At 36.6% G+C, this 24,852-nt stretch overlaps 1 protein-coding gene across 3 annotated transcripts in view; it reads left to right on the forward strand.

The window, feature by feature from the left end:
- The window catches only part of CAMK4 (calcium/calmodulin dependent protein kinase IV), a 203,258-nt gene that overhangs the window by 103,863 nt on the left and 74,543 nt on the right, over positions 1-24,852 (forward strand). For 2 of the 3 annotated variants that reach the window (XM_074328611.2, XM_088796665.1), the window contains 3 exons: positions 56-134; positions 19,679-19,741; positions 21,699-21,781. In XM_074328611.2, coding sequence (XP_074184712.1) covers positions 56-134; positions 19,679-19,741; positions 21,699-21,781 — 225 coding nt within the window. The remainder of the gene's footprint in view (positions 1-55; positions 135-19,678; positions 19,742-21,698; positions 21,782-24,852) is intronic. The other variant, XM_074328610.2, reaches the window with a different exon arrangement.

The following is a 24,852-nucleotide window of genomic DNA, read 5'->3' on the forward strand; positions in this document are numbered from 1 at the left end:
CTTTAAATTCATGTCCAGAGCATAACATTTTCTTTTTGTCTTTTTCCCCCTCAAGGGGTGCTACATCCATTGTGTACAGATGCAAACAGAAGGGGACCCAGAAGCCTTATGCTCTCAAAGTGTTAAAGAAAACAGTAAGTTTATTTCATTATATAATAGCATTCCCAAGGAATCTGTGATACAGAGAAGCCAGGGGCCCTGATTCAAAAGACAAAGGGGTCAGAGAGTTCCTATGTGCTGCTATATCATCTGAATCTCAAATTATGAGAATGCCACCAAATGGGTTGTTGTCTGATGAAACTGTGACTCTGAAAGTGACTGGATATCTGATTGAATGTGGGTGTGGAGAGAAGTATGGAAAGGAAAAAGTATTTATAGCTGGCAATTGAACCTTGTTTTGTATATCAGTCATGTTTTTGGATATACATATATGCCTAGATTTTCAAATGTTGGGTTTGCTTCAGTAAAGTATAACTAGACAAATGCTAATGTTTCTGGAACTAACCTGCTCATCTAAGAAGTTTGTATTTGAACAATAAAGAAACATTTTGTTTGGGGGTTGCTTCTTTTTGGTCTATACTTGTTGGAGAGCTGATGAGGCAAAAGTGACTTAGGCTTATGTCCAAAGAGAAAGAAATGTAGCAGGTGAAAGTTCAAAATACAAATGCTAGCAGGATATGATAGCCCTGTGCCCCAGAGAGTATTTGTCATAATGCCTTACATGCCCTACATTCTGTCCTTAGGTAGCTTCTCCTTATAAAATCACAGAAAGATAACATATTTTTTTTACAGCACATTCTTCCATTCTCATATACGTGAAGAAATATGTGAGATATATATCCTTATGGAAACCCAGTTGTAAAGTATACTGAGAAGTATCAGAAATTTTGAAGTCAAATAATACTTCCTATAGGCCAAGGGATTTTTTTCCCTAAAGATAGCTTAATACCATCAGCTGTTATGTATTGTCTGGCACAAGGAAATTTTAGAATAATGAAGAAGACAATAATGGCACAGTGTTTTCAGTCGGGTAGAAGTAGAATGATATTTTGAAATAAAGTGTTAGAATTTAAAGCCATGGCAATCTAACAAAGACAGTTTAATTAATAATTTAAATGGCCATTGCTACTAATGAACTCTATGTTCTGGGTTTCCTGTTTGGTGTAGGCAATGATTTAAGTTTTCCCAGAATGTAGAGCAATCTTTTGATTGGTAAGATTTGGAATTTTCTCTTAAAGCAATTTCCTATAGTCATAAAATGTAAGGATTATTAAAAATTTTATGAAATAGAATTTCCTGTTAAATATGTACTTTTTATGAAAAAAAATTGACATGCTTTAACTGGAATCACACACAAAATGTTTTTGGACTTGGTTGCATCTTGTCTTACTGGTTAAGAAATGACCAGTAAAATTTGTGAATGGTTACTTTTTGTCATATTTGAGGAAAGTTTAAAATGGACTAGATATATGAAACTATAGAAACATAAACATGCAGAAGTCACTTGTAAGCACTCAAAGTCCCAAAGGACAAGGGCTGTCGTAGTAAGTAGTGGTTTATGTCAAAAATCTTTGGATGACTTGGAATTAGAGAGAGTGAAGACATTTGGTGGGTTATTATTCATATTCACGGGAACGTAAAGCTCTAGTTTGCCCTCACGGTCTACTCTTCTCCACCTCTATTGTGGAAACATCTTCCTCAGAAGACTGGCAGGAAGAGAATGTGGATGGGAACCAAGTGTCAGGTGGAGCTGCAGAGCAGTGCTGTAAGGCAGATGTTGTCAAACACAGCTCCTGCTGTGCCAAATGGAATGAGAGAAAATCCCCTGGAGAAACCTCAGCTTTGAACATGAATTAGATAGATCCCCAGCATTGTCTCCTAGAGTAAACCATGCATAGAGATGTGTAAATGAAAGAAATAGCACGCAAAACCTCAAAAAGCACTTCCCTCCAGTGTTTAATTCTATATAGGTCATGGAGACAGAGACTTCCTTATCTAAATGAAGTGAATGAAACCAAAAAATCTATATATAGAGGGAAAGTGATGCAAGGAAAACAAAGTATTTTCCCAGAGAATTCAGCCAAGGATCTGCTCTTGAGGGGAAAAGGGGCTTTCAGAAAACGTGAGTTATTTATATAATCTATTAGATTGTGACACATGAAATTGCCTCGTATTATACCACTTTTTCCCCTGCAAAAATGGAAATTTTATGTGTTCAACTAACAACTTTGGGCCACTATACTATTTTACTCGATAATTCTTTAAGTCCTCATTTTATGACTAGACCTAAACCTAAGTGGTCTGAAAGATAGTCTGTGTCTACCTACCTATCTGTCATCTATCTGTGACAGTTTCCTAGGGCTGCCGTAATAAACGACCACAAACTATAAACGACCACAAACTGGCTTAAAACAATAAAAATGTATTCTCTTACTGTTCTGAAGCCTAGAAGTCTGAAATCAAGGTGTCAGTACAGTTGATTCCCCCTAAGGGCTCTGAGGGAGCATTTGTTCCATGCCTCCCTCCTTGCTTCTGATGACAGCCAGCAATTGCTTGGCATTCCTTGTTGTAGATGCATCACTCTAATCTCTGCCTCCCTCATCACACGGTCATCTTCTCCCTGCGTATCTTCATATCATCTTCCCTCTGTGAATGTCTTTGTTTGGATTACCCTCTTCTTATTAGGACACCAGTCCTATTGGATTGAGGCCCACTTTTTGGAGGGAGATGATTCCATCCATAATACTATCTATTACAGAGGACCTCTAAGGTGAATTTCAAAGTATTCTATTCAATATTTTATCTGAAGATAAGTAAAATTTTTATCACATTCAAGAAAGTTTCTTGAAATGAAAGTTAATAAGCATAAGAGACCTTATCCAGTTTATAGGTGATTCTATTAATACTGTGTTTCCCCGAAAATCAGACCTAGCCGGACTATCAGCTCTAATGCATCATTTGGAACAAAAAATTAATATAAGACCCAGTCTTATTTTCTATAATATAAGACACTGTCTTATATTGTATACTATACTATACTATACTATACTATACTATACTATACTATACTATACTATACTATATTACTGGGTCTTATATTAATTTTTATTCCAAAAGACACATAAGAGCTGATGGTTCGGCTAGGTCTTGTTTTCAGGGAAACATGGTACATAAACATTTTTAAGTCCAAGAAAAGTTTCCTATCTCTTTCACAGTTAATTATTCGATCACAGTAATCCCCTTTCCAGGATCTATTTAAATGCTTTTCAGCACAGTTTAACCAAATTTTATTTTGTGGCAGTATTAAGTACCTTTCTCATAGCTTAATATTTTAGGGAAGATTTAGTTTACATTGGTAATAAGAAATGTATTCCTCCGTAAAACACCATGACCATCATTGAGAATCCATTAGGCACTCATATATCTGGGTGATAGACAAATACTTTACTTTGTCATAGGAAGACAAACTAAAGCACCAGCTGTTACGGAGAAATTCATACCCCAATGGTGGTCAGGTACAGGACAGGGGTAATATTGATAATAAACATAAATTGTCATGTTCAGATAATTGGGTATTTTAGCTAATAAAATATCCCTGTGGGAAATTAATATGCAATTATAATACAAATATTTATAATACATATCAACCAAGGTCAAAATATCTGCAACTTACTTTCCAATGGTTACACAACAACAAAAAGTGTGTGTGTGTGTGTGTGTGTGTGTGTATGGGGGGAGAGAGAGAAAGGAAGTATGGCGAAAGTCAACAATTATTGAATTTAGGACAGTATACTAGTGTTAACATTTCAGTATATATGAAAATTCTCATAATGAAAAGTTTGAGAAAGATGTTCTTCAACATTGAAATATGGTTCAATATAACTTAACATTTCTTTTGGCTATTCAGAAAGCATTTCATGATCTTTCAGTTTCTAGATGTTATGATAAACATTGGTGATTCTCTATCATAGATGTATTTTAGTGCCAGAAAATAGAAAATGATAGTTGAACCAACTTTTTACAAGACTGAAAAAACCTGGATGTTTCCGGAAACTATCCATTTGTCTTATTGTGTCATTAATGAAGATAAGGCTTTGAGTCTAATAAAAGTAAACAAGGGAGGAAAATGAACTGAAGGGCTTTTTCCGTTGTTATTCTTGTACTGAACAAGTCATCAAATCACTAGGATAGTACCCATACACTACTCTTGGGAAAAGGTGGCCTACTTTGTAATTTTTATTTTGAAATAGTTAGATTTCCAGGTGGTACCATTTTACCCCTAAATACCTTGTTACTTTGCACATAAGAACTAATTGGCTTGCAGTCATCAGTGGAACTTTTACTCTGAACTTTGAAGCTATTTTTCCCTCCATGCGTAAGCCCTTTGTCCTCTCCATTTGATGTGATATTTAGAAGAAATTGAATTAGAGTAGAGAGATTTACCAAGTTACTTCCTCAGGTTAATGACTTGGGGGCATTAAAGGATCTGACAGACACAGCTAGTAGGACAACCAGTGTTTTACAAGATGGAACCTTTTTTCCTGGTGTTACATGCTGAACTTAAAACTGCACAAAAGGAAAGAAAATATATTTAAGCAAGTGTCAAAATTTGAACAGATTAAGCAGATGGAACTTCATCCTGGACTGAATTTCGCTGAGTTAAATGGAATCACAACTTTTGAAGACTGACATGGTGATAATGGAGGCACTATTTCAGGAATGATTTCAGGAACATGCTTTATCTTCCTTAGGAGTACACACCTCAGGGTGTGTCTAAATAATCATACTCCAGCCCTCTGAATATGGTTTATTTTCAAGAAAAATGAATTAAGATTTAAGAAAATTATGCTTACCAATCATTTACAGTGTCCCTGGAATTTTGGAGACAAATATTTAAATTCTAAAATGCAGATAAGATTTCTAGCTGTTTCGCTCAACGCTTGGAAAAGATTGCATTTTTCAGCTGCAAAATTCCTGCCCTTTCATAAAATGCTTAGTATTGAGTCTAAGAATTAATCTCAGTGTGTAAATTCAAAATTTATGAGTCTGAGAGCCAATCTCAGTGTGTAAATTTGGAACGTATAGGTATTCTGACTCTCTTTATGAATGACTATCAGTTCTGGGGTGAGATCATGGGTCTGGAGCCAGTCGTATTGAGTTCAGGATCACTTCTGCCACTTAACTACCCGTGTGACTTGACAACATATCATGTAAAGCTCTCAATCTCAGTTTCTTCATCTGTAAAATGGGTTAAAGAACGTCTAGCTCATGGTATTCTAGTGAAGATTCAAATGAGGTAATTTATGCAAGATATTTCTCAGCACCTGTGCAAACATAGAAAACTAACCATGGGCCATTCGTTTTCCAGTTGCTGTCATGTACAGAAGAGAGATGGCTGGGTCAATTTGGGTTAAAGATGTGCACTTACTAAACACTGTACAGCCACGTTTAACCACTCATGGTCATGCTCTAGACGTGCAGGCAAGGTCACCTTTGATCAATGATGGAGAGGAAAATAATAAAGCACTACTTCAGATAGACTTTTTGAGTCCGATTACAGTTTCAGAACACATTAAGGAAAGTAGTTTGCAGATAATAAGCCATGTCAAGTGAAGCGAAACTTCTCCAAGCATTCTGTCAGTTGGAACCTATTGATTTTCATAGGGACTATTAAACCAGGTTTCCTGGAATCGGAACAGAGATATTTCTATTCAGTTTGTGACAAGTCTATGTCTACAAGAGAAGAAAGGTAGAGGGGTGGAATGTTAAAATCTTGGCCTGATTGGTATGCTTTACCATTCAAAGAGCCACTTGAAAATCTGCACATTTTGTAGAGAATTAGTTGTTACAATTTGATTTATTTTCTTCTTTGATAGAAATGCTAGTGGAATCTCTCACAATTCAGCTTGCTTATCCATCCTCTCATTATATTGATCTCTCATAGGTATTTCATTACATTTTTTAAATAAACACCATAATTCAGAGGTGGACTGAAGCAAGGGATGAGGGTAGAAAGAGAAAGAGAGAGAGAGAAGGAATGAGAATACAGGCATATGCCTGTGTTCCGTTGCTCAAAACAAAAAACGCTTTCCAGTTATACCATCTCCTCAAGTTATCACATTTAACCCTCTAGTACTTTTGTAAGCAGTGGGTCTATGGATCTAAAGTGATCTTCACCCATGATATGGAGTTTATGGAGCACAAAAAGAAGATGTATAAGTAGCCAAAAATAGAGGAAATTTTAGAGAGAGAGCTTATGATACTGTACCCCAGTAGAAGAAAAAGACTAGAAATTTCTCAGAGAGCTGAGTGGGTAAGGCCTTGTAACCAAAGGAGAGGTGCTGGGCAGCAGGAAAGTTGAGAGGAGCCCAAGGTGAGGAGATCACGGCTGGTAACTGGTGCCCAATGGACCACAACAAGGAGAGCTGACAGAGCCAGAGGAACACAGCCTCAAAGCAAACTTAGGACTCATATCTTAGAAAGGGAAAAGCTATAATCTTAGTGTTAACAGGGAAAATATTATAATAAAGTTGTATCTGTATATTTCTTTATGGTACAAAGTTGAATGGTGGTCAAAGCTGCATCCATCCATTCAAACTACAAAGAAGAGAGGAGAGAAAAAGGCTGAAAAAAGATTAAGTCATAGAACTCCAAAACCATTAATTTGCTAAAAGAGAGGAAATGAATGACTATGTGCAGAGGATATTAAGAAGAGATCCAAATAATTTTCAGTATTGAATTAGCTTTCAGCTGTCTTTTTTTTTTTAAGTAAACACTAAAAAAAATCACCATATGACACTTCAGTAGTTTTAACAATAAAGAGCATAATGTTAATAAGAATGGAGCCATATTTAATTATTACACTATGTGTTAGCCCCTGCCACATGTTAATGCAAAGTGCCCATGGCAGTGTGTTTCTTACAAGAATTTTAGAGAAGTGGCATGCCCAAAGTACACAATAGCATGGAGGATTTGAACCCAGGGCTTTTGAGTCCCATATCTGGGTCCTTTCTGAGAGAGAAAAAGACAAACGGAAGTCAGGAATGATTATGGCCCCGATTTGGGACTGAAACTAGATGTTGCTCATCACTAAGCTGATAAAAGATGAAAAAGCCTTATTGACACAGACACAGAGAAGTTCTAAGTCATACTGTGAAACAAGGGTATATAATATTCCCTGTGTGCGGAGAATACAAGCAACATATTATTTTTCTGATACTAATAAAACCTAAATTTAATGAGTCTCAGCACACAATGTTCACTAACAAATGAAAGAAGAATAGCTGGGGAGTGTGTGAAAGACAAACTACCTGCATTGCTTGGTGTGAATTTCTGTGTTCTTTGTCTTAATGGGAGATGGGATGCAGTGATGACCCCAGGTATGACTGAGTATATCGAGTTCCAATTTCCTTTCTGCTGTAAGTGCCAATATCACAGGATAAAAAAAGCTGCTCATGCTTATCTCTACCCCAGAAGTCTGAAAGATATGTCAAGTGGATGGTTATCTACAATGCCTCACAAACACACACACACACACACACACACACACACACACACATTATACCAAGCTCTCACTGGGAGGATTTTTCGTTGAGATTTGGAGATCAGAATAGCCTAGAACCGTCCTTCACATTTGGGTGCTGTGTTAGTTTCCAGATGGGCCATACATAATAAAGCACTATAAGCTGGGAATGATTCCTCTTATTAATAAATCAAAGCAGATCCAAGGTTACCATCTTCATCTTTTAAGTTCTGGTGTGTTTTTATGTATAGGAACATGGGTGTCAAAATTTACCCACCACACTTACATCTGCAAATTCATTTAAAATATTCTGTTTTCTATGACAATTAAAATTTCTCTTAAGACATGTACTACTGGATATCTGGGGTAAAAATGTTTAAAATTGTTAGTCAAAGATATTTTAGTTTTCTCCAGTTTGAGTCTCTAATAGTTTAAAATAGTCCTGGAAAGTATCAAAGAGGAAGCAACGCTGGGACATTAGCATGGAGCATGCGCGTATCTACACAATTACTCATATGTGGAACTTTTTGTTCTTTTTTTTAATTAAAATTTATTGGGGTGACACTGGTTAGTAAAATTACATAGGTTTCAAGTGTACAATTCTGTAATACATCATTTATATATCACATTGTGTGTTTACTACCCAGAATCAGTTCTCTGTTCATCACCATGTATTTGACCCCATTTACCCTCTTCTTCCACATTCCCCACCCCCATACCCTCTGGTAACCACTAAACTATTGTCTGTGTCTATGAGTTTTTGTTTCATTTGTTTGCCTTGTTCCTTTGTTGCTTTCAGTTGTATATCCCACATATCAGTGATGTCATATGTTCTCAACTTTTTCTGTCTGACTTATTTCTCTTAGATAATAATCTCAAGATCCATCCATGTTGTTGCAAATGGCACTATTTTATCTTTTCTGATGGCATAGCAGTATTCCATTGTGTATATGTACCACATCTTCTTTATCCATTCATCTATCAAAAAAACATTATGATTGTTTCCATGTTTTGGCCACCGTAAATAAAGCTGCAGTGAACATCAGCAAACATACATGTTTACAGATAAATGTTTTCATATTTTTGGGTATATACCCAGGAGAGGGATTGCTGGGTCATATGGTAATTCTATTCTTAATTGTTTGAGGTACCTCCACACTGCCTTCAGTAGTGCCTGAACCTGTCTGCATTCCCACCAATATCAAACTAAAAACCTTCGCACAGCAAAAGAAACCATCGACAAAATAAACATGCAACCAACCGAATGGGAAAAGATTTTTGCAAACAACACCTCCAATAAGGGGCTAACATCCATCATACATAATGAACTCATAAATCTCAACAACAGAAAAACAAACAATCCAATCCAATTAAAAAATGGGCAGAGGATATGGAACTTTTAAACTCTGAGCTGTTCAATCCAGCAGAGACTAAAGGCAATGCTGATGGGAGTGCACTGAGAATGTACAATTTACTGTAAAGAAAAAGATGTTGGGAAGGACTGAGCTGACACATTAGTTGCTGATTCTAGAAGCATCTGGTATCTTCAGGAAAGTGAAACTCTGGGGTTCATTCATGTTAAGGTACTTCCTCAGCAAGGGAGTCAAATCCACATTGATTAAGAATACTGCCATGGAGCAAAATCAGTGATGGAATTTTTTTTAAACCTTAAATCATTAAGATCTCTCTTGCCAATTCCAGCCAAAAACATGATTATATTATTTTTGGGGGGTTATTTGAAAGCCTTTTTTTTTTTTTTTCCTATAGCCCTTTTCTTTTCTTTTTTCAAAGAACTTTTTAGCATCCTAGTTGACGGTCTTACTTATCTTAGAAGAAAACAGCCAAGGAGCTAAAGCTTCTAAGAGTGTCCAGGTTTTCTCCTATGCAAAGCTACCCTCCATAAGAGACTCAACCCCAAGGTGTAATTGATGAAGCTTAAAATGTTAATATTTCCGGGAGTATTTTTTGGTTTTGTTAATTGACAGTTTTACATGGCCATAAGTTTATAACTTATAAATAATCACTTAATTTTATGATGAAAGTGATATCTCAGGATCTCTGAGAGTGTACATTTTTCTGCACCTCACCTCAGATGGTTAGGGAATTGTGCAACTGAGTAATTGTTGTCCAACTGAAATCAATATAAAATGAAAACTAAATTCTGTCATGCTTTCTTGGTAATTTAAAAAGCATTTTAAAAAGTATTGACTTGACGGTGTAAAAATTACAACAGGCACTAAAAAGAAATGATGCAGTTTGCCACATTTCTATTAGAACCTGATGGTCTACAGGGCATGGCTGATACCTAGGTCTGCAGTAACTCAAGTGTAACCTTGGTGGTCCATAGTAATTAATAACAGAAGAAATGGTCTTAAAACCTCCCTGGAACTTAACCAAAGCAGTATAGCTCTTATCCCAGCCTTCAAAAAAGGTGAAGGAAGGATTTACATTTAAATGCCAAAAGGCATCAATTCCCTTTTTGATAACCACCAGGCAAGAGGACTGTATTGGATACGGCTTAAGATTTTGATGAAGTTGTCTTTCACTTTCAGAAAAAAGAGAAATAAAATGATATTTCATGTTCATTAGATATTTTTTTTTCTTACTAGGGTTGGAATGCTTTCGTAAATCCCAGTGTTTCTAAGTTTAATTTGTTTCAATTGCAATAAATTTAATGGGAAGACATAGAAAACAGCAAACAGAAGACTAGAAAATGTTTGCCTTACTTTTACAAATTGTTTCAGGAAAGGCACTGATATTACTGGCATCTACCACAGACTGGGAGATTTCACAGATATTTTCATTTAATCTTTATAACAATCATACGGTGGAGTAGTGATTATTATCCCCATTTTTTGCATGAAGAAATTGAAATAATCCTCAGACAGATAAGTGACTTGATAAAGAACTCCAAATGGTAGAGCCAGGATCCAAATTTCAATTAAAAAAAAAGTACAATCCAGATTGTTCATTACCGAGTCATTTATATTAGCAACAAATTGTAAAAATCCTAAGTGTCTAACCATAAGCCTAGCCACTGATGACACGAGGCCATTAGGAAGCTGTTTTACTTTCTGCTTCTGAATATTAAGTATCTTTATAATTTTAGGGTATTTTTAGTGAACATTGTAAGGAACAAAATTCTATTTCCATATTTGAAATTTGTAAAGAAATATGCACAGTTTAAAAAGCTGAAAGGAAATAAACCAAAATGCTAATTATAGTTGTGTTATAATGGTAAATATGTTCCTTATGGTTATTTTTTATATTTCACATTGTTAAAAAATGTGGTTATGGTACTTTTATAAAAAGTTATAATATGTGTTTATCTTCTTCCTGCATTGGCGACATGGACCTGAAAAGAGAATTGAGGAGGCTTACATTATACTCATTTCTTACCACAGCGTATCAACTTCTGTTTTGCAAGGATCTGATCCCATTATTGTTGAAGTCACCTCATGGGGAAATAGGGACCCAGCAAGGCTTTTCTCTCGAACTGTCCACAGGGACAAAGCAAAGAATTCACAGTTGCCTCCTTAGAATTCTCAGCTTACCATGGGTCTCACAGCTCCTTCTTTGGGAATGCATAGTACACTCCAATTTTCACTGTTATTATTTTCTAAATTTCATCATTTCATTCTCATTTAATCTCTTCCGTGGTTGTGTTTGATATAAAACATAGATCAGACAAATTAAATGTAAGGTATGCTGATTGAAGGAGAACAGGACTCGTTTCTGGCTGCTGTGAAAGCTCTATAGCCTCTAATGGGGAGGGAGCAGGCATGGGCAGGGCCTGCTGCAGTGGATCTAGACAGTCAGTAACTCACCTGAGCTGTTATTAGTTACACTTCTTGGAACAGTCCTCATTTGCCTTGGGGTATTGCAATTTTAAATAAGTAGTATCTACTTTAAATAAGTAGAGCCTTTGTGGCTCACAGTTTGGAAATCACAAGCTATGATCTGGGCAGGTTCTAAAAGATCTGGGTACTTAGCTCTGGTGCCCATAACTTGACAAAAATGTCATATAGACCTGAATGGCAGGAGGAAAACTGACTAACCAAGTCTAATCTCATCTAACCAAAGATGTTAAACCAGAGTGTGTTTTTTTTTTCTTTGAGCCATTTTGTATTCAAACACTAGCTCTGTCCCTCATTCATTCAACAAACTGCTACATACCAGGTGTTGGTAAATAATGCTGAGGATACTGCTGTGTAGATAATGGACAAAACTGTTGTCCATAAAGTTTGTTTATGTTCCAGTGGAAGAATCAATTAATGAACTAGTAATTAAATGATACCATAGACGTTTCCAAATGGTTCATGCTGTGTGTATGTGATTATGTGTGTATAGCTACGTTTGGTGGAGCTATACACACATAATTAGTGAGCTCTCTGAGTGAAGTGAGGTTTAGTGGAAGAGAGGAGCTTGGAGCCTGCTCTGGGAGCCGAATGGCCTGTAGATAGAAAAAAATGGCATCAGATCAAAAGGGTGAAGCCAAGCCATCCTGAGTTTTATGGCTCGTGGTCAGGAGTTTGTATTTATTCTAAGCACAATGGGATAACAACAATGGCATTTAAGTTGGAGAGTGACATGATCTGATTTTTATTTTAAAGATATCACTCTGGCTGCTGTATGCAGAGGGCATGCTTATAAAGGGTAAGAATCAAAGCAGGGAGACCAGTTAGGAAGTATTACAGTACTTCTGCAGCCTTTGAAGTGGAAGAAAAGTCAGATCAGAATGCTGACATGGAATAATCAATTTTGTTTGAAGAAGGGAGTGACCAAAAATATCCTATCAAATGCTGCTGACAGGATAAGATGCAATCAGAAAAGTAGGTAGCAGTTGGGTTCCAAGTGGCTCTTCCAGAGAGCTCACTAATTTCTTGTATAAGAGCCCTTTTGGAGGAGTGTTTGGACGAAGCCAGCCTGGATTGCCCTGACAAATACATGGGAGGGGAGTGGAGAAAGAATGCGGAGATAACTCTGGAAAGGTTTTCTGTGAAGGGCAGCAGACGTCTGCTTTGGACGCAGGAAGGTGGGGCGGAGGGACTGAGGGGTGAGATCTTTATAAATTTAACAGGTATTAAATCAGGGTTACCCCCATATATTCTTAATACCAGGGAGAGATACAGAGAGGAAAGACAGGAGAACGAAGTATGTAAAGATACAAAGTCCTTTCTACTTGCTATAGTCCTTTCCCTCTGTTAAACCAATCCTGTTTTGTATCAACTTTGTTCAGTGTGTTGTCTCTCCCAGGAATATTTTAAGTCTATTTCATTCACTGTAAAATAAAAGACTGTTCCCTGTGAAAGAATTTCTGTCATCGCGATCAGGAAGGCTTATAGTTTAGAATCTAAGAATAAAGAAGCACAGGTAATCCCCCTTGGAGGATCTGCCCTGTTCTGAATCTACCTAACTTACAGAGATTTCAGGTTCTGAAATGAAAGTGTCTTTCTTTCCAGGTTGAGCTTCTCAGAGCCATTCTTATCTTTCATAAGCTGTTCCAAACTTTGAGCTCCTCCTCCACTGGAAAGCTCTGCTTTTCTCCTTTTTTTGCCCTCCCAATGTCTTATCATCTGCAGGGAGTAGGAGGTGATTTTAACAGAACTATCAAAAAATACTGTTTCACAATTTTCAAAACCAAGCTTATTTGATTGAAATGCTTATTAGAGTTTGTCTTCCCATACTGAACAGAATAAAATTGCTGTTACACTAGTCAGTGTTGCATGTAAAATACTGGTCTCCCAGCAGTTGACATCTCCTGCCTGTCCCACCCCATCATGTCCAATGCTCATCACTGCCTCCTCCTCTGAAACTTTTCTGTGTACTTGCCCCTTCCATTGGGTCCAAACCCACACTGAAGGATCTGGGAGAAGGACATTCAAGACAATCAAGTACAAAGTGGAAAGACCCAGAAGTGAAAATGATCTTGGCTTCTTCAAAAATCATCTAGATGATCAGTAAGATGGAGCAAAAGGGGACAAATAGTTGAAGTATGATGGATGTTCTTAGCGTCTTTCTGAACCCGCTTCCCTCTAGTCTTCCCCACTTCAGTAAACAGCAATTTTAATCTTCTATTTCACAGGCCGAAGAACTAGTAGTCAACCTACACACTTCTCTTTCTCTTGCATCCCATAGCCAGCCATCTTCAAATACCATTGGCTCTTCCTTAAAAATATCCGTTCACTTCTCCCTCTTTTATCACTACCACCTGGGCCCACACCTCTTACCCAGATAACTGCCATAGCCCCTGACTGAGTCTCCCCTGCTTTACTCTCCCCATCATCCTCATCCCTACAAGATTCAGAGTACCCTTTTCAAACTTAGCTAAGTTCATGTCATTCCTCTCTCAAAACCTTCCAATTGTGTCTGAACTCTCTTATACTAAAATACCAACTCCTTACCACGCTCAACAAGGCTCTTCATGACCCAACTTCTGGTCCTGTAACAAGTCTCTGTCTACTTTCCTCCTCTGTCACTTTGTTCTGGCTGAACTGGTCTCCTTGCTGTCACTCGATCATTCCAAGCCCCACTCATCGCCGAGGGCCTTTGTAGTTGCTTTTTCTGTCTGGAACACTCCTTCCTCAGATCCAAGTGGCTGTGTTACATGTTTCTTTATCAGTGCGATGTTTCCCGACTCTCCCTCTCAAATAGCACCCTCATCACCTTATCTCCCTTCCTTTGAGTATTTTTTTTTTCTTTAGTACTTATCAACTCTGGATCCTTATTTATTTGTTCATTTTCTGTCTTTGCTAGAACATAAGCTTTTTAGGGCATAAATTTCATAGGAAGTTTATTTATTTTGTTCACTGTCATATCCTCATGCCCAGAATAGCATCTTTATATAACAGATGCTAAAAAATATTTGTGGAATAAATGGATGAAGTTAATTGGACACAGATTGTATATAGATTGATACATTGGGTAATGAGAAGATTGTGTTCTCTCTGATTATTTATACCTTCTCAGTGAATTAGAAGCAAGGAGAGTAAAGAGAGAAAGTAGTATTAGAGATTTGAAGGAGAAAGTGTAAAACTTTCTATTATAGAGTGAGGGAGAAAGTGTAAAACTTTCTATTATAGAGTGAAATTTGCACTCATAAATTAAATATGGGACGAGTTAATATGATTGTGTGTTTTCTTCCAACCACTTCAGTTCAGGCACAGCTATGGAGTAAGAGAAGAGAGGACTTAACCAAATTAAGGGTTTTGCCTGGCAAATATAACAGAGGAAGATAAGAGCAAGGAAGCTGGAGGAATGTACAGAGCATTGCTTAGTATAATGGACCATTGACCATGGAATTTAAGCTATGTGAGAGCTAAACAGATAAACAGGTAGAAAGCAGAGAATGTGATATTAGAAATCAATACTTTTGAAGGGGTACCACTGATAGCAATGATAAGGCCTGGGATGTGACTAATGGGGGCAGGGTGGGAGGGGGATGGGTTACTAAGGAAGACTGGAGGAAGAGATTGTTGGAATTGAGGAAATGGTAAAGAAACACGAGGCAAGGATATTGAGGAATTGTCCACATGAAAGTTCAAGTTGTTAAGAGTGATGATAGGATCTGTGGTTGAGATAAAGTTGCTAAAATATTTGGCATAGGAAGAGTGAAAAGGAGATAGGAAGATGACTACAAGGAGAGGCTGCAGGTTGTGTTGGCTGATGGCAGACCTTTCAAAGCAGCCGGAATTTTGGTAGGAGAAGGGAGGAGAAATGATTTGGATGTAGCAATGAAGAGCTAGAAGGACACCTCCATCTAGGCCCTCTGGATGTTTTCTACTGAGACAAAAACAAGTCACCACTTGAGAAGACTATGAAAAAAGATAGATAGACTTAAGATGCCTAGGTTCCTGTTAGATCAAGAAGATAAAGGGAATGATTAGACTTAGCTAAAATTCTGTAGTTATTGGCGATACCAGCCTCATGTAGGAAAACCTCAATGTTTTTTATGTATCCCACATTTGATTTCTGCATGTTCAAATAGCAGTTCAAATCCTTGTAGGTTAAAACTGTCATTCTTGAATTTAACAAAGCTCCAGTTGTCAAGTCTTTTCACCAAGCATGTTAGTGACAGCATGTACTTGTTGATACAACAGAAAATAGGATGCTAAACTAAGCAGAAGCTACGCAGAAGGAAATGCTTATGAAAATTTAAAGACATTTGTCTATTTATTTATCTATGAATAGTTTGTAGTTTGCCTTTTTCCACACAGTATTTGAGGAGCACCCTTCTATACTTCGCATCATGCTCTCTGGTCACTGTTAAAACTAAAAGTGAGCCTAAGAAGCAGAGAAAGAATAGAGAGACAAAACAAGACTTCTGGTTCCCAAAGCCTGCAAAGAAAATAAGATGAGGCTGTGCATTTTATGTGGAAATACTGCTGTACTTGACTGAATCATAGAAATAGAGCAGTAGTCTCTATTCACATAGGTCACTTGAAATTGCTAAGAGTATTTGAAGTTCCAGAGTCTGGATCTAGGCCACATCTAAGATAGTCAAGTGGCTCAAGTCTGATGGAAATCTGCTGTAATATCCCCTCTCCTTTTTTCCAGTTCATTCACCACCTCTGACTCCTCTATCATTTCCACAGTGCAAAACCTAGTATTCCTTTTCTTTCCTTAAGTCCTTATTACTTTCTCCTTCACATATTTTTCAGTCGTTCTTCCTTTCTTTTCCTCAGTGTTCTCAGCCCCAGCATAGGAGTATATGTATTTTTTAAATTGGGGGAAATATAGTTATTTTTTACAGAAAATATTATTTATGATAAAATGTGTTGGGTTTATTGTTGTTATGTTTTAAATTAATAAATACTTTTTTAAAATTCTGTTTTAATCTCAGATACAGTAAATGTGTAGAGCTGTTTGGAATTCTCAATAATTTGAAGAGTATTAAGGGCTTCTAAACTCCAAAAGTTTGAGAAACGCTACTCCAGAAAATTTAACAGCACGTATACTCTTCTTACAGGCATGAGAAACAAACAAGACCATGGGGACTATTACCATGAGGTTAGATATGTACATGTGGAAAGAGAGTGTCTCTTTTCCCTTTGAAATATAAGACTGAAGACTATAGAATTGGGGCTTCTGGTGGCCACGTTTCCTGCCATTTAGAAAGGAGAGGGGGTGAGGCTGAGGGAGAGGGACACACTCTGGTTTGAATCAGAACCCCTGGATTTAGCCTTGTCTTAAGATCGATTCACTCTGACTTCCCAGTTATATTTGCTAATAAATTACCTTTCGGCTTTTGCGAGTGGGAGCTGGGTGTTACTCGTGACTGAAAAAGTTTTGATCAATATGTCGCTTGGCTCGTGCTGTGATTTAGTGTCTGGGACAGGCTGATGAGGCAGCTTCCAAAGATTTTGAGTCCTAAAGCATTTGTGTGTATCAAGATGTGTGTCTTCCTTTATTCTTTCACTGTTCAAGGCCCAGAGCCTATCAATTCGATATGCAGTCACTGGGTTACTTCTTAACCAACTTGTTTTTCTTTGTTCACAGTGAATTCTCTCTCTTGTGTAACTGCTTCATAACAGTTTTTCAGGTATTAAAATGCTCTGATCATATCTTCATCCCTTCTTCTTAGCCAAAATTTATAACTGGTGCTACATTTTTATAATGGATACTTAATATTTTCAGAAGTATGCTGAGTTGCACAGACTAGCATTCATTCAACATAAGTAGAATACATTTTTATTTTGCAGTATTGTGAATTGATTTTCATAGTTTAATTTTCTTCGACAGAAGTATGTTAAAACACCCTGAGCCTTCTAATTGACCATATGAATGACCAAAATTTTATTATAGTTTAAGAGCCCTTAGCATGGCCCTATGGCTCTTTATTGTTTTATTATGTACAGTGCTGAGACAGAAAGCTCTTAAAAAATATCTTAGAATGGAAACACTTTAACAATTTCCTGTAAACACTTTTTTCTTATATAAACTAAAGACATTTCTTACTGGTGACTGCTATCTTTAAGTGAGGTACCCTAGGCTCCGGCAAAATTATATCTGCCAGAAAAAAATATAAAATACACTTATATGTTGCAACCAGGCAAAAGAACATATAAAGTTTGTAAAATTCCCTTGACTATTCCTTCTTTATTTGCAAAGAAGACCTCCTTGTTGGTTAATGTTTTCATTAGAGAATAAAACTTAAATGAATAAATGTTGTTTGTCATCATCTTGAAAGTTGTGTTTGGTTATCACCACTGAAATATGATTGGATTTTTCTTCAGGCCCACCCTTTGTTCCTTAGGGGATGTAACTGAAACTGCAGAATTAATTCTCTATTTGAAGCCAGCTCTTGGTTATGCTCACAGAGGTTGGCTGTGAATTGCACATAAACCTCTGCATATTTATTTCTAAAATCATGTGAGTTCTGCCAATCAGAGGGTCCTGGACAGAACAGATGGCAGAGACCACAGTAAGAGTGGAGGTATTATCTATACATTGCTTTGATGGATTTTGTTGGGGGAGGAAGACACTAAAACCTTTCTATCTAGTATAAGACTGAAACTCCAGTTCACTGTGATTAAAGGAGTATTCATTGGCTCAGAGAGGGGAAGAACTCCTAATTTTGGAATATCCTAAAGTAAATGGCTACTGTTTCAAACATAGAGATCAAATGGCAAACCAACTAGGATTTTTTTAAATGTCAAGCAACAGAAACTAAATCTGGATAATTTAAGTAGAAAAAGAAAGGCCGGGGGAGGGGGTGAGGGGAGGGGGAGGGGGGATTATTGGAGCAACGATAATTGATTATTGGAGCAACATTTCTAGGGCGGACTCTGATTGGGATGACCTGGATCTTGTGGATATCTGTATAGCTAGGGAACTAAGTACTCTGAATGATTAGGCTGGGCTATGTTCCCACTACTGTGTGAGAAAGGCAGGTGAAGTGATTGACAGCTCCAATGGGTTTGGGACAGAGCTCCATAAAACAAAGGAAGAGACTACAAATTTGTACTTTCTAATCCCTTCAGCTTCTCTCCCATTCCCCAAACTCCTTGCCATCTAGCAACCATCAGTTTGTTCTCTGTACTTACGAGTCTGTTTTGTTTGCTCGTTTATTCTGTTCTTTAGATTCCACATATAAGTCAGATAATGTTGTATTTGTCTTTCTCAGTCTAACTTATTTCACTTAGTATAATATTCTCTAGGTCTATCCATATTGTTACAAATGGTAAGATTTCATTCTTTTTTTAGCAGAGTATTACGCTATTGTATAAATGTATTACAATTTCTTATCCAATCATCTATTGATAAGCATTTTGGTTATTTGAATATCTTAGCTATTGTGAATAGTGCTGCAGTAAACATAGGGGTGCATATATTTTTTTGAATTAGTGTTTTGGATTTCTTTGGATATATATCCAGGAATAAAATTCCTGGGTCACAGGTAGTTCTCAAATTGGTAGTCACAAGATAGTCATGGGAGTCTGAAATACAGTATGGGGAATATAATCAATAATGTTGTAAAGATTATGTAGGGTGCCAGGTGGCTACTGGACTTATTGGGGGGATCACTTCATAGATTGTATAGATGCCTGACCACTGCACTGTACACTTGAAACTGAAGTAGAATAATATTGAATATATATATATATATATATATATATATATATATATATAATCACAGGATGTAAAGTACAGCATAGGGAATATAGTGAATGGTATTGTAACAGCTATATACGATGTCAGAGGGGTAGTAGACTTGCGGGAATTATCACTTTGTGATGGGTGTAAATGTCTAATCATTATGCTGTTGTGTACACCTGAAACTAATATTGAAAAAAATAAAATTAAAGAAGAAAAAAAAGAAAGGAAGAAAAAGGAAGAGGAATATGTTGAGATGAACTTGTGCCTTAGTGGTGATAGCAATGACTTTAGATAGGAAAAGGGCCATACTAGGGGTCTGACAAGTTGTGACCCATATTTGTAACTAGTTCTACTTTGTGTATAAAGCAGAGAGGAAAGACATGCAACTGAAAAAAAGGGGAGGAATGAAGGAGACACAAGCAAAAAGCTTAGGAATGAACCTCTGCTAATTACCTGATTCACCCAGTTGGTTATTGGTGTTTCTGATTCTCTGCTATAATTAAGACATTTCTAAGTTGGGAGTTTCTTTCAGTTTCTCTCTTTCATTTTGCCTTTTAGGTGGACAAAAAAATTGTAAGAACTGAGATAGGAGTTCTTCTTCGCCTCTCACATCCAAACATTGTAAGTGATTTTTTACATACTCTTTCAAATAATCTCCAAAGTTATTTTTGGTTTTTACTATCCATGCTGATATGAAAAGGGATTCTTCTATCACCAATAAGCAGCCAGTGACCAACCAGGCTTTTGTCCTCATCTGATCAAATTTTTCAATTATTTTCCTCCATAAATCTTAAATACAATACCCCTTAAAAGAGTTTCAAAGTGAACAGATCAGCAATATATACCATCTTTATTTTGATGCATAAAAGGATAGCTAAATTTTGGATAGTTCTGTTTCACTCTAATAAAACTGGCTTTTTTCCTTCTGTGTGCCTGTCTTATGAATATGCCATTGCTGAAAACGCCTGTGAAGAAAATGCATTGCTTTCCAAAGTCATTTCCATCTCCTTCGAGAGAGTATCTGCTCTCTCGAAGCAGAAACAATGTGAAGATTCAAATAAATGATGTAGTTGATTGGGGAAAATAAAATTGTCCTCAGAACCTCTGCTCTAGGCTATGTCCAGACAAAAGCACTGAGGAGAAGTTCTGGGGAAAAGCTTTCTTGAACCAGTGAAGTGAAAAGAACAAAATCATTTTCCAGGCCATAACTTCTTTTTATGAATTGAGCCAACTACTTAAAGAAAATATTTTACTCATTTCTCTGAGAAACATATGATGTCCGGAAGGATGACCTACTCAAGGCAAAATGCTCAAAACTTAATATATGGGTTGACAATGCATTTAGCTGCAAATAACAGAAAACAATGTAGTGGTCTAAACAAATACATTCCTTAGGTTATAAGAAATCAGAAGGCAGGCAGGTGCCAGCTTTGGTTCAGCTCCTCAGTGATGTCATCCAGGACCTGGACGCCTTCCATTCATTGGTTCTACTGTCCACAGTGCATTGGTATTCACCCTCATGCTTTTCTCTCGTGGTCCTAAAATGGCTGCTCCACAGTCTTCAGAAGGCTTCAGGTCAATATTCAAGACAGAAAGAAGTAGAAAGCCTTCACCAGCAGTCTGGTGGAAAGAGTAAAAGTTTTTCCAGAATTTCCAGCTGCAGCAGAATTCCCTTCAAATTTTATTGATCAGAGCTGGTCTCAAGATCATTCTTAGCATTACAGAGACTCAGAAATTGAGGAACAGGGTTATCATAAGTGGTTCAGACCAATTATGATCCATAATTTGAGGCTAGCCACCCTGCTTCCCTAAACAAAATTAGAATTCTGTTTGCAGTAGGGTAGAGGGAGAAGGGTTTTGGGTAAGCAATTTTAAAAAATGCCACGTACAATCACCACTGTTATGTTATCCATCTTTTTTCTTTCAAAGAGAAGGCAATGTAGAGTTTTCCTCAAATGCATTATCAGTCTTAGTCACTAGATCTCAGATATATTGAGGAAAATATTCAAAATTGTATAGATTATCTGCATGTGATGAAAACCCTATATGGTCAATTAAATCACTACCACCACTATTTTCTGAGGATGCTTTCATCCACCAGCAACTTTTTAGCTGTTGAGGAATATCCTTTCCATAAAGACAGACTTTAACTTGGTCCTGTTCTCTCTCTCACCCTTAATTCCAAGTTCCTCCCAAGAGAAAGAGGTATTTGCATCTCCAGTAATCAAGATGCAATCAAATGGTTTGGGAAGTTATATTTGCTTTATTTTGTTTTCAAATTCTGGAGCAGTTCAGAAATTGGGATATTTTAATAAAAATTAGGAAATGTTTCTAAGGAGGGTATCTTTCAAATGTCAAAAGAAAAAATATAAAACTCAAAAGAATCCTTGAAGAAATGAAGCAACTGATGACAACAACCAGAGAATGACAAATGGCTACCTGAACAAGAATGAGGAAACTTTATTAACAATGATCAAACATATTACTATTACAGAGTTTTGTTTTAGCCATAGTTTTAGCTATTTCCTAGAAAGATGACAATAAAGAATCTACTTTTCTTTTTTATATATTTCTCCAGATAAAACTTAAAGAGATATTTGAAACACCTACAGAAATCAGTCTGGTCTTAGAACTCGTCACAGGAGGAGAGCTGTTTGACAGGTGAGTTGGTCCTGGAAATCTAACCATGGAAAAGTTTTGCCTCCAGTCACCAAAAATGAATCAAAGGAAAATTTATTCTGAAGTTTTTCATAAAGACACATCATACCAGTTGATAAATTCTACTCAAATAAATCTTAAGAGGATTGTAGAATAGAAGGAGAATGATATTTGATAAGATGTGAGTAGATGAAAATTTGGGATGCTTAGTGAGTAAAAAGAGAAACACTATATCTATTTACTTTTCCAAACATTTATTTTCCCAATTAAAATAAAACAGAATTTCTGAGGTCATACTAAATCTAAATAGTAAGATTTGTGAGAATATTTTTTGAGAGAATATTTGATGAAAATTATAGAAAGTTAAACATGTATTAAAATAGTATTCTATTATGATCCAAAAGCTCATAAAAATCAATACTCTTCAAGTGATTATTTTTTAGGCCTATTTTCTCTATTAGGCTGTGTAAAGAGTTCCAAGTTACAGGGTGAAACATCATCTGTTATATCCAATTATAGCCAATTTTACTTGTCTGTTCATATTTCATCACTCGAGGCAGAGGTTTGAGGATGGCAGGGAGTGTGCCTGGAAATCTGGTAGAGCATAATTGGGAAACTATTTGTATATGAGACACAAGCTTTAAGTTTCCGTAGCTTTTCCACCTTCTTTGTCTTCTCAGAAGAATCCCATTTACCCTGAAGGGCTCTTGGGAGCCTGTTGCTGTGCTCCTTCGAGTTATCCAAAAAAAAAAAAGAATGGAATTGGAAGAAGTCAAAGAGACTAAGTAGATGTATATTAGAAATGGTAAGAAGCCATGCACTGATATAAAATTCTTGTTGGTTAAAGAATCGGTTAAGGAAGAAGTGGACTGCAGGCGGAAGACAGAAGAGACAATAAGGGAACTGTTGACGTACCCTGACTGCCTAGAGCACAGTAAATTCTCAATAAATATTTGCCCAATGAATGAGTAATTATACTCTGAGAAGAAAGATACTTAAAGGGGATAGGTTTAGAATGTGTCCAGAGAAGAGCAATTCTCCCCTGACTTCCCACCCCAACTCTACTCAGCAAAATTTGCTTGCTGCCTCTTCAAGAGCTTCCAAAAGTGTTCATATTGGTTTTCAAAGGTTGTTTATAATGTTCCCCAGTGCAGATTTGGATCTTCAGGTAGGAAAGAGCAAATGGCCCAGCTTAATTGGAGCTACATACATGTTTTCAACAGACATATAATTTCATTCATATATATGTTGAAGAATAAGTTATATGAATTATCAGACTTTTAAAACATTGTAACATTTTACCTATATTCATTCTTTGCAAAGAAATGAATCAGCTGAGGAAAGTGAGCCTCAGTAGCCTGAAAACACATACTTCTTGTGTCAGTTGGCTGATACAGTCAGACTCAGGATTCTGAATCCTGCCTTAAGGGACAAATAACTAACCTAGAGCGATTTGCTTAACTTCTCTAAACCTCAGAACAAATCTGAAGTGGTTCTGTGATGCTAAGGAAGCTGAGATACCCTTATCTACTCTGTCTCTGATCTGAGAAAAGTCTGATTGTTTTGACTATATAAGGATACTCTTGTTCTAAAACTATCATGTTCCCATGTGCTTAGTCAAGACTCTTCTGGACTAGCTTATTTGAATGTTACCAACATTTTATTTTTTTAATTAAAATTTATTGGGGTGACAATGGTTTGTAAAATTACATAGGTTTCAAGTGTACAATTCTGTAATATATCATATATATATATCACATTATGTGTTCACCACCCAGAGTCAGTTCTCCTTCCATCACCATATATTTGATCCCTTTTATCCTCATCTACTACCCATCTCCCTGCTTACCCTCTGGTAACCACTAAACTATTGTCTGTGTCTATGAGCTTTTGTTTCTTTGTTTATTTATCTTGTTCCTTTGTTGCTTTCAGTTTTATATTCCACATATCAGTGAAGTCATATTGTTCTCAACTTTTTATGTCTGACTTATTTTGCTTAGCATAATAATCTCAAGTTCTATCCATGTTGTCACAAATGGCACTATTTCATCTTTTTTATGGCAGAGTAGTATTCCATTGTGTATATATACCACATCTTCTTTATCTAATCATCTATCAAAGGACACTTTGGTTGTTTCCATGTCTTGGCCACCATAAATAAAGCTGTAATGAACATCAGAGCACATATGTATTTACAGATAAATGTTTTCAGATTTTTTGGTATATACCCAGGAGAGGGATTGCTGGGTCAAATTCTTATTCTGAATTTTTTGAGGAACCTCCACTCTGCCTTCCATAGTGGCTGCACCAATCTGCATTTTCACCAACAGTGTATGAGGGTCTCCCTTTTTCTCCACAGCCTCTCCAATGCTTCTTACTATTTGTCTTGTTGATGATAGCCATTCTAACCAGTGTGAGGTGATATTGTGGTCTTTATTTGCATTTCTCTGATGATTAGTGATGTTGAGCATCTTTTCATATGTCTATTGGCCATCTGTATGTCAACATTTGTTGATAGTGGCTCCTTTTTCAACACCTCTTTAACTGACTCTTTCATGAATATATTCCTTCTTTAGGTACATTTGGAGTCAATTTATAGTTAGATCTTGCTAGTTTTGTAGCCATGAGGTGCCTCAAAGGAGAACTTACATATTTCTCTGCTAATTATGGTCTGTTAACAGAGAAATCTCATATTTTTTTAATTGTAAATAATTGCAGAACAGGAATGTCACACTGAGGCTATTATCTACCAATAGCCCTTTCTATTTACCTACATACCTTTATTTGTTTGAATCAAGAGGCTCTTTCCTTCCCTTTTTTCCAGCGCTTCTTCCATGAAAGAATTCTGGTTTCTCATCTTGTAGTCTAGTTGATTTTGAGGGAATAGAGTTAATTCAGCTCTAGGTAAAAATGAAAAACTAAATGCTCTTGATAAATTTCATTTACAAAGAAAATAGATGAAATATTCAGATTTACCGGAAGACAGCTAAAGAATGGCAGAGAGCCAGGAAAGCACTCAACCATTCTATAAACTCTTAGCAGCCTTAGACAATAGATTCCCCCCCAAAAATGTT

The sequence above is a fragment of the Rhinolophus sinicus genome, chromosome 3, assembly GCF_057876585.1.
Source record: "Rhinolophus sinicus isolate RSI-liver-muscle chromosome 3, RSI-T2T, whole genome shotgun sequence".
Lineage (NCBI taxonomy): Eukaryota > Metazoa > Chordata > Mammalia > Chiroptera > Rhinolophidae > Rhinolophus > Rhinolophus sinicus.